Source organism: Gymnoscopelus braueri, assembly GCF_963280865.1.
Source record: "Gymnoscopelus braueri genome assembly, chromosome: 9".
NCBI lineage: Eukaryota > Metazoa > Chordata > Actinopteri > Myctophiformes > Myctophidae > Gymnoscopelus > Gymnoscopelus braueri.
The window spans coordinates 41,696,108-41,705,808 of NC_137610.1; the positions used below are offsets into that span (position 1 = coordinate 41,696,108).

General features: G+C 41.6%; 1 protein-coding gene across 4 annotated transcripts in view; it reads right to left on the bottom strand.

Moving 5' to 3' along the window:
• Positions 1 to 189: 189 nt before the first annotated feature.
• LOC308091323 (casein kinase I-like) overlaps positions 190 to 9,701 on the bottom strand; it is a 19,689-nt gene continuing 10,177 nt past the window's right edge. The window contains exons 6-14 of one of the 4 annotated variants that reach the window (XM_080436839.1): positions 9,349 to 9,583; positions 8,674 to 8,759; positions 6,808 to 6,892; positions 5,994 to 6,142; positions 5,650 to 5,748; positions 3,962 to 4,066; positions 2,598 to 2,686; positions 2,348 to 2,371; positions 190 to 2,165 (exon numbers count right to left, since the gene is read on the bottom strand). In XM_080436839.1, coding sequence (XP_080292965.1) covers positions 2,111 to 2,165; positions 2,348 to 2,371; positions 2,598 to 2,686; positions 3,962 to 4,066; positions 5,650 to 5,748; positions 5,994 to 6,142; positions 6,808 to 6,892; positions 8,674 to 8,759; positions 9,349 to 9,583 — 927 coding nt within the window. In that variant the 3' untranslated portion in view covers positions 190 to 2,110. Of the gene's footprint in view, positions 2,166 to 2,347; positions 2,375 to 2,597; positions 2,687 to 3,961; positions 4,067 to 5,649; positions 5,749 to 5,993; positions 6,143 to 6,807; positions 6,893 to 8,673; positions 8,760 to 9,348; positions 9,584 to 9,701 lie in introns of all 4 variants that reach the window. The other 3 variants (XM_080436838.1, XM_080436841.1, XM_080436840.1) reach the window with 3 other exon arrangements.

Genomic DNA, 9,701 nt, shown 5'->3' on the forward strand with positions numbered 1-9,701 from the left:
AACCCTCCACATACAGTACCAGCAAAATGACAGCTGAAAACACACTGTAGTCCACCATCTGAATGAGATACATTTCTGTGCCGATATTGGGGACTTTCAAACTAAGGAATGAGTTATATCATTTTAAATTATTTACTTGTATAGTTCTCTCAATATTTTTTTTATGTTTCTTTTCTTTTACTATGCCAACTCTTTTTCTTTCTTTCTTTTTTTATTTGACCTGACCTGATATTTTATTTGTCCTTTCAGGTGTTTCTTTAGTCCAAGTGTGCTTGAGCTCTGGGAAGGCATTATATAAATTGTATTCATTATTATTATCATTATTACTTTTGAGGCTGTACCACAAATTGTTAATCATGTTACATTAGCACGTTTATAAACGTGAAAACACACTTCAGGTCTTCTAACTGAACAACACACAGTACAGAAGCCTGTAAACGGGCAAATAATGTTGTTCCTGTCACAAAGTAGTGTGAAGGATTGTTTTGGTTGATCCACCTACATTCAGACATGGAAATACAACAAGCTCAACTATTATTAGCATCAGAGCCCAACCGACCGACATACTGGCCATCATTTGACTTTTTCGGTACATTTTTCAGCTAATGTGATACGATTTGTTTTATCTGTCCCCTATTTTTAACCACTTTCAACCTGGCGTTCCCATTTTGGTTATGTCGTAATAGGCAATTCGTGACACATTGTGAGCTTGTAGATCGGCTATTTTTTAACATCTTGAATAGAGTAGTTACACTAAATTGAGTTCATGGGTGTATTTTATATTTACTTGTTTGCTTGTTCATTGTATAATTTAAGTTAAATGTTCTTTTCATATTGAAGTTTAATATAATTGATTATCTATCAAAACGTTATTTGTATTTATTTGTATTTGTATGATTTTAGGTTAAATGTTCTCAAATAGAAACTTTCATTAAATGTTTTTCAAAGATTAAATAAAATGAAAAAATGTCTTCTTTTCTTTTCTTTCTTTTTTTTTTTTACCACATGAACCCTAGCATCCCCTTTCCGGGCATGACACTTTCAGCAAAAATAGCAAATCTACAAGCTGACAGCGTGCCACGTTGTAGATCAGCTACCGTATGTTCGGTGAAGAGATCTGGTGTTGAGGGAAAAAAGGGAGGGGACCAAGTACATACCCCTGGGGGACCCTGGTCAACTAAGTATATAGGGCTTAAGTGGTTAAATCGGAATCAGCATCGAACCCAAAACGCTGGCATTGGTCGGGCTCTAAGCAGCATGATGTCTGGATGGACACACTACATAGTGTGGTTAGATGTAGACATAGAGCGAGAGAAAGTGGGGGTAAATAGAGAGAAAGAAAGATGGGCATCGGCTCTGTGCAGAACTGTAGCTACCTCTTCCAGAAGGTGACATAAACATTTCCTGTTCAGTTTCTCATAGCTTCATATGATTGGCTCAGCAGCAGATTTGAACCGGGAACAACATATGAAGGTGTTCTGCTGCTGAGCCAATCAAATGAAGATATGGGAAACTCCCTTATGCCACCTTAAGGGAAAGGGAACTACAGTTATGCACAGTCTATAGCAAGTGAGAGGAGAGGGAGAGACAATGAAAGAGAGAGGGTAGATAAGAGAGATGAGTAGAAGAGAGATACATGTAGAGAGAAAGAGTGGGTGAGAGCAATAAATAGAGAAATAGGGGGAAAGAGGGAGAGAGAAGAGTTGAGGATATAAATAGTTTATAAATGGCTTTGTTGTAAAGAGTGTACAATGACAAAACATCAGGAAGTGAGTTTGACACATTCAGCAGAGGAGACAGCAGTTTTTCCACCCCTGTTCCTCCACAATAAGAGTCATCTATTCTTCCATAATGAGGGTATCCCCTTTCCATAATAAGAGCTTCCTCCACTACATTAAACATCTCCTTTGCGACACGCCTTCCCCTCCACAATAAGAGTCTTCACCTTCACAATATGAAATGTCTCTTCAAAATAAGAGGTGAACGATCAGCTGAGGCGGTCTGGTGATCTCAGAGCTGAGCTCCTTGGAACAAATCCACAAGAGCAAGTCTTTCGTCTATCCATGTATCTATCCATCTATCAAGCCATCCATTCATCTATCCTGCCATCTCATTTCTGTCTGGGGCTGTTCTTCTTACGCTTTCTCTTAAAGAAACAGCAGCACCTGTTAACAGAATCAGGCCAACAGTGGTTACGGGAGGGAAGAGGGGTATAAACAGAGACAGAGACCAGACTTAAATTAAAAGAGACATGAAAAATGCAGTGTGTTCAGTCCCTTCTATCTGTGAACGCACTGTGACAGACTGACTAACAAACAAACAGACAGACAGAGACAGAGACACTCACCACAGGTCCAGCAGCTTCACACAACTACTGAGCGAGAGAGAGAGAGAGAGAGAGAGAGATGGAGAGACAGAGAGATTAGGTTAGACTGTTTTGAAAACCTCAGTAAGACATATAAGATATATTGCATTAAAACCATTCCTCCATGTTGCCATAGAAATACTAACAGATAGCCAGACAGAGGGACAGACAGCCAGCCAGCCAGACAGACAGACAGACAGACAACCAGACAGCCACACAGACAGGCACTTACTTGGCCTCATCCATCACCTCCACCTCAGGCTGCGTTGTGATTGGTGCGTTGGACGGGGTCACCAGGGGGTCGTTGGTGGAGCTGACAACCTGAGATAAACAAGGTCACAAACTTTCAATTTATATCACTTGGTATTTATAGGAGTTGGAACTCCAATATGTCAAAATGTGCACAACTGAGAACAAGCTCTACTTACTATATATATGACTTTATTTTTATGTGCTCCATATTTTATGAATAATCTTGTGCTTACTTTTTTCCATTTATCCATCTTATATCACTATTCCTATCATAGTAAATGTGATAATCCAATCATCCATCATGATGGATCTATTTCTTATTTCACCATTTGGCCTCACTGAGAAGAAATCTGTATTTCTTCCTTTTTCAAAGCAGACCCGGTCAACATCAGGCAGTTCACTAAAACAATGACACTAATAATCTAATCTTAACCTGATTATGGAAATGGTCTGACTGTACCAACCGCCATATAAACAGAATAATCAGATCATCTTAATCTGAGTAAGGTCAGAATAACAGAAATAGAACCTGGTTAGTGCATAAGTAGATTTATGTGTATACACCAAGTTCTGAATTCATTTAACCTTTAATAAATGTGTGGCTGTGTGCAAAAGGGTGAAAAGGTAAGTTGACACAAATGTAGTATGAGCTAATCATAATTCTTTTTAACACGGATGATATGGCATCTTCTGCTTTCAGCACTAAAATATCATCGTTCATAAGAATATAAGCAAAGGAAAGGAAGCAATTTAGTTTAATTCTTCTTCTTTAGGAGACCCTGTTGTTCGTGTATGCTATTCCTAGACCCATAGAGAAAGAGAGTTACGACACGCTTTGATCTCGCCGCAAAGCAGGCCGCTATGGGCTATAGTTCCAAACATTGTAACTTCCTCATTGAGATAGAACGAGCATTTCCGCATTCCATTCTTACAATGGGAGTCAACGCTAGTGTCGTCACTCTCATATTAGATCACGCTGGCTATTCCCAAGCCAAAACCCTGCCCCCAATCACTGTGATTGGCTGAGGTACACGGAGGGAGCAGATGACTTGCGGAGGGAGCGCTCGTTTTGGTTCAAGTTAGAACCTATTTGGTCCACCACAGTTTCCCACCTCGGACAGCACACCACGCGGGCACTCAGTCACGCCTCACGATTCAAGGCCTCACTGTTAACCCACCTACCTTGTTCTCAAATCGACAGTGATTTGATGCATTTTATTGTAAAACTTGCACGTACTGTACATAGGACGTTGCGTGAACCAAAATGAGCACTCCTCACAAAAACTTGCTTGGAATCGTATACGCGCCGTTGTTGTGGGTCGACCCACAAATGGTAGGCTGTACCTGAACCGAGCCCAAAGTGATTGGCTGCTGGGAACTCAAGTGGGAGGAGTCTGTCTGTTGATGGGGCGGGGATTCACATGTCCCGCCTTTGCGATCTGATGCGACCTGATTGGTTGGTTGGTAGGCAGGCAGGTGGAGAGAGTCATGTGTAGGTGAGGGGGGGGTGGGTGAAAGGCCATGCAGCAGGAAGCAGGTAAAAAGAGTAAAAGGTCAAAACGGATAAACAAACAAACAAACAAAGAAACAGAAAAGCAGTAAGAAGCATAGTCCTGATCAGAGGTCAAATAAAAAGAGAAAATAAAAGCAATTCTGCATGTAAATATGTGCTGCTTTACAAAGTCAAACTACTGTCATAGGTCATGATTACAGTTTCAATTTCATATTATCTACGTCTGTACTCAAAGTACTTTTAATTGGACAGGACATAAACATTGAAGTATTTTTTCTTAGTTTCACTACTCAAAGAGTTACTGCCTTATATCTCTATGGGAAAGTACCTAAAATAGAAGATGCACAAGCTCACAACACGTCACTTCCGCAATGCTGTGAGCTTGGGGATCGGCTCTTTTCAAGTATAATTCAGGCTTAAGACAGACAGTTAAAAATGTGTCTCTGTGGAATAGACAATTAGTGATGTGTGTCTTTGTAAGGCAGACAGTGCAGTTTGTCTCTGTACTAGTCTGTAGGATAGACATTTTGTGCCGTTTGACTTTGTAAGAGATGATAAATGGCAAATGGTGAGCAATGGTGAGCTGAAGATTAATCTTCTCCATACAGTTGGAGTCAGATAGTCTGGCTAATGCTGTACAGCGTCAGCAAGCTGTACCACCAGGTCTGGGTAGGCTCCATTCATTCTTTCAATATAATGTTTCAATCACTGACAATACGATACATTTTGATTGGTTCTCATATTTGTATGAACAACACCCCTTGCATGCCAATTAATTAGCAGGGAGATACCAGAAAAACAAACTGGTGGTTTGACTTAATTGAGACTTTATCATAAGTCTGTATTTGTCGTAATATTATGTTCGATCAAGAGTTTTTCAGGGTTTTTTTTCCTTTTCGTTTTCTCCCCAATTTAGTTGTTGCCAATTGCCAGTATGTGTATAGTCCCTCTCACTGCCAACCTTACTGTTGGTCTGGGGACGGTGCAGGCAACCACGTCTCCTCTGATACACATGGAGTCACCAGCTTCTTTTTTTGACCTGAAAGTGAGGAGTTTCACAGGGAGGACGTAACGCATGGGGACAAACACACTATCCCTCCCAGATCCGCTCCTTGCTCAACAGGCAACCTGTACGAGTTGCTAGTGCAGTTACAGAGAACACCATTCCATCCTTCCCACCTGCAAACAAAGCCAACTGTGTTCATTGGAGCGCCCGGCCAAGCCGGAGGAATGCAGTAACATTATTTTTGACTGAACAATATATTGACGGGACATGTGTTGACGTGTCTTTCTGAATGAATGACATGTGACACTATGATGTCACAAGGCTTTACATACTATACAGTAAGTGGTGATTTGATAGATTCAAGATGGGGTTATGCAACCAACATAAGAACTCTGAGGGCAAAGCACCTTCATTATTTTATGTAATAAAATGACCAGGATAAAAGGAGCCTTCCCAGACTCTGGATGCAGAGTCACTTTAGCCAGGGCCTTCAGACTGAAGCTCTGCTGGTACCTGGTTGTGTAGGTTTCGTCTGGGCCGGTCTCGGTTGTGACTGGACTTGGTCACAGCTGACGTCCCAGAGTCAACATGGACAGACACTACGGGAGTCGGCTGGACAGAAACACACAGAGAGGACCAAAAACAATTCCACTGTATTGGTGAAATGGTTCTAATGCTTTGATTTATTGAATTTAACTGAGCACAGACAATCTTTTACAGCTACAGCCTGCAAAGAGTTACATACATGCATGCACATCTGGGAGCTGCCCAGTGAAACCACAACCACTGCCTATGGTTGTGGCAAATTGCCATTGGGAGCTGCCCAGTACGCCCACAGTCCTCCACTGGTTACTCACAATGTTCTTGCCAACCCAGTCAAAGACCTGGTCGTTGCTGAAGCCATGTCTCTCCAGCAGATCCGAGAACAATCGTCTCAGGTATTCGTAGTCTGGCTTCTCAAAGAAGTCCAACCGTCTTACATAATGAAGGTATGTCGCCATCTCAGCTACAGGAAACACACAGCAGACAAATAAAGCAACCCTCCAGTATTTCTTTTAAAATTAGTTTTCTCCCCTAGTCATTAAGTCATTTAACCGGTCAATTCATATTGAACAACGCACTACACGGTTACTATCACTGCTAACCTCCACTACTGGTTTGGGGAGGGTGTAGTCAACCACATGCCACCTCCAGCGATAGTGACGAGGACAAAATCCCCAGCCTTCCCACCTGTGAACATGGGCAATGAATCGGAGGCACCGTGGTGGACTGTTTTTCCTTATGCGGACCTACCAATGTGTTTTTCCTTTTTTCTTTTTTACCTCATGTGGACTATGTCACTATCACATAAGACTATACCTCACCATATACTGCACATGCTGCTATCTTTTATAACCATCACCTTATGTCTAACCTCATGTACATACCTGCTACTTTTTTGTGCTATATGTATAAATGTACATATCTTTGATTTTTCTTTTGAGCCGTTTCTTTCCTATGTTTTCTCCTTGCTCTCCCTCTCTCTGTGCCCCCCCCCCCCACCTGAAAACTGCAAATGCTTGCACAAAAAATAATTTCACACAATTCTTTACACCTGTAAACCAGTGATGTGACAATAATTGATTCTGTGTTCTGTTCTATTCTAATGTATTCAATTCTATCTAGTAGTACCTGGGTGGTTTTCACAGAGCACCTCTATGGGAGTGTTGCGTTTGGTATCTCCAATCTTCTGGTAGCGTTCCTTCAGGGTGTCAGCCTGCAGAGACAGGATGCAAAAACCTAAAAGTTACGTTTCTGGTGGGGGGCATTTTCTGCTTTTATTTAAATAGGAAAGTGTAGAAAGAGAGACAGGAAACCAATTTCTCATGACTCACAAGGAGATTGTGTCAGTGCACTAACTGACTGAGCCACCAGGCAGCCAATGTGCTTGTCAACCTTTTCAGGCCGCGACCCGCCAAAATAATCATATTTGAACTGGGGACCCCCCACCCTGACAAGCACTTGGAATGTACACTCGGTTCCACAGATAAATATTGTGAAAATAGCATGAAAAAAATGTCACAATGTTTTCCTCTTTCTTATATCATTTGACAATTTGGCCATTGTTTGACCAGTTTTTATAGTATAGTTTGTTGATTACTTTTGATGCAGTAATGGGAGGGGCAATGCCCGTCGCAAGTTGATGATGTCATTTGCCCATGTGTGGTCTAGCCCTATGGAATTTACGATATGCATGTGCAAACAACTTGCGACAGGCATTGCCCCTATTGAGTGAAAGATGAATATATAAGGTGTTTTTAATTAAATGTTAGTTATAGAGGACAATTATAATGTATTAAGTAGGGGTGTGCCGATATATCGTCCCGCGATATATCGCGATACGTTTTCGTGACGATATGTATAGTTTTGAAGAAAAATAATATAACGTTTTGAAAAAATAAATAAAAAATTGTTTTTCTTTTTTTTTTACAATAATAATAATCAGGCATGCAAACATCCCCGAGGTGAAAAGGGTGACAACATGTTGGTTTTTTTTCAGGTCAGGTGTCACACTATTGCCCTATTTGGATTCAAAACGGCTATTGTAGCTGAAAAGCTACAAGTTCGCATGTCTGAATAATGCAAAAACAGAATTATTTGTTTGCATTTGCTTTTTTTCTCCCCCATATATTTTTCATAATAAAAAAAGTGCGTATCGTATCGTATCGAAATCGTATCGAAGTTGTGAGCCAAATATCGTATCGTATCGTTTGGTGAAATTAATGTATCGGCACACCCCTAGTATTAAGGCATATTTGGCTTATTAGCCAAGGATCTTTTTAAAAAAGGTCTTAAAAGTCCTTAAATTGTCACTTCACCCCCCAAAATCATGTGGGGACCCCCTGGGGATCCCGACCCACAGGTTAAGAACCACTGCCTTAAAAGGTTACTGTTAAGCCATTCCTCCTTTAGTAGACAGTAAAGAGACACAGGACAGAGGGACAAGTTGCGGTTGGAATAATAAAAGATGAGGTGGCTCCAGTGCTGGCGTGCATGTCACTCTTAACCACTTAAGGCGTATTTTATAATCCACTGCCGTAAGTAGCGGAAATAGCTGAACTACATGCTCACAACAATCATGTCGGATTGTGCTTAGCTGTGAGCTTGTAGATCTGCTATTGGAGATGGACACTAGGCTGAAATTGGTTAAGAGGGACACTTTGCCGATTGTAGTCATCAAAATGTATTTACTCCTCGTGCGCATCAAATAGCATGTACAAAACATGTTTCTCGTTGATGAATTGAATACATAGGACCACAATGGAAACAAATCCCCGTGACTTTTTTGTGTTATCCTTTTAGCCTAAATATCTGACTGTACCTCGTGCTGTTAACATTTCTGACTAATAAAGTATTCAATCAATCAATCCATTTCAAGTGTTCTGTGCCACTAGACTAGAGCAAGAAGTAAAACATCTGAGACAATTAAACACATTGTTATTGTCTACAAACAGCCCCATAATGGTATAAATGCTGGCTGTAGGGTTTCATACGTACCTTCAGGCCCTGCCAGGGAAGACTTCCTCTCAGGAAGTACAGGAACATGTGACCCAGGGCCTCTAGGTCATCACGGCGACTCTGTTCTGTAACGACAGCAACACAGAGACTGATCATTCACTGCATGTTCTTTGTCCGGAAAGAACTGAGACTGATGCTACTGATATATTGTACATGCACTCCACTGTATGCTCTTTTAGAACTCTGTTGCCCCCTAGTGTCTATCCTTCACATCCCAAACGCCAGAGGCAGCGGAATGGCCAAGTAGTGAGAGGAGATAACAGCAGAGTAATGCTGTTTAAATGAGAATCTATTTGTTTCTCTATGGAGATGGTCAGTGGGAGGAGGGCAGACCTCTCATTGTCCCCCTCTCAGCTTTCCTAGTGTCCGGCTTTGCTACATTGTCTCCCTCTTAGCTTTCATACAGTCTGTCTCTCCTACATTGTCTTCTTCTCAGCTTTCCTACTGTTTGTGTCTCCATCACTGTTTCTCTCTCTCTCTCTCAGCTTTCCTACCCTCTGTCTCTCCATGAATACAAGTGTGCCTTGAGATTTTTACTTTCCCACTGATGTAACTAAAGTTCGAAAACCACTGTTGTAGATACATTCTGGAGACAGTCTTTATCTGCTAGAGACGAGACGGTCAGTAGGACTGTATTCTTAACAGCTGTCCTACCTTTCCCCAGGTGTGTGTTGATGGACATGTATCTTGCGGTGCCAGTCAGGCTCTTGTGTTCTCGGTAGGGAATGTGTTTCTTGGTCTCTGGGTCGATGTATTCTTTGGCTAAACCGAAGTCTATGATGTGGATGATGTGCTCCTGCTTGTTGCCTTGGCGACCGATCAGGAAGTTCTCCGGTTTGACGTCGCGATAGACCAGGCTCTTGGAATGGACATACTCTATCCTGGACAACTGGACAGACAGACAGACAGACAGACAGACAGACAGACAGACAGGCAGGTAGACAGGTAGAGGGACAAACAGGGAGACAAATAGAGAGACATATAGGTAGACAAACAGACAAACACAG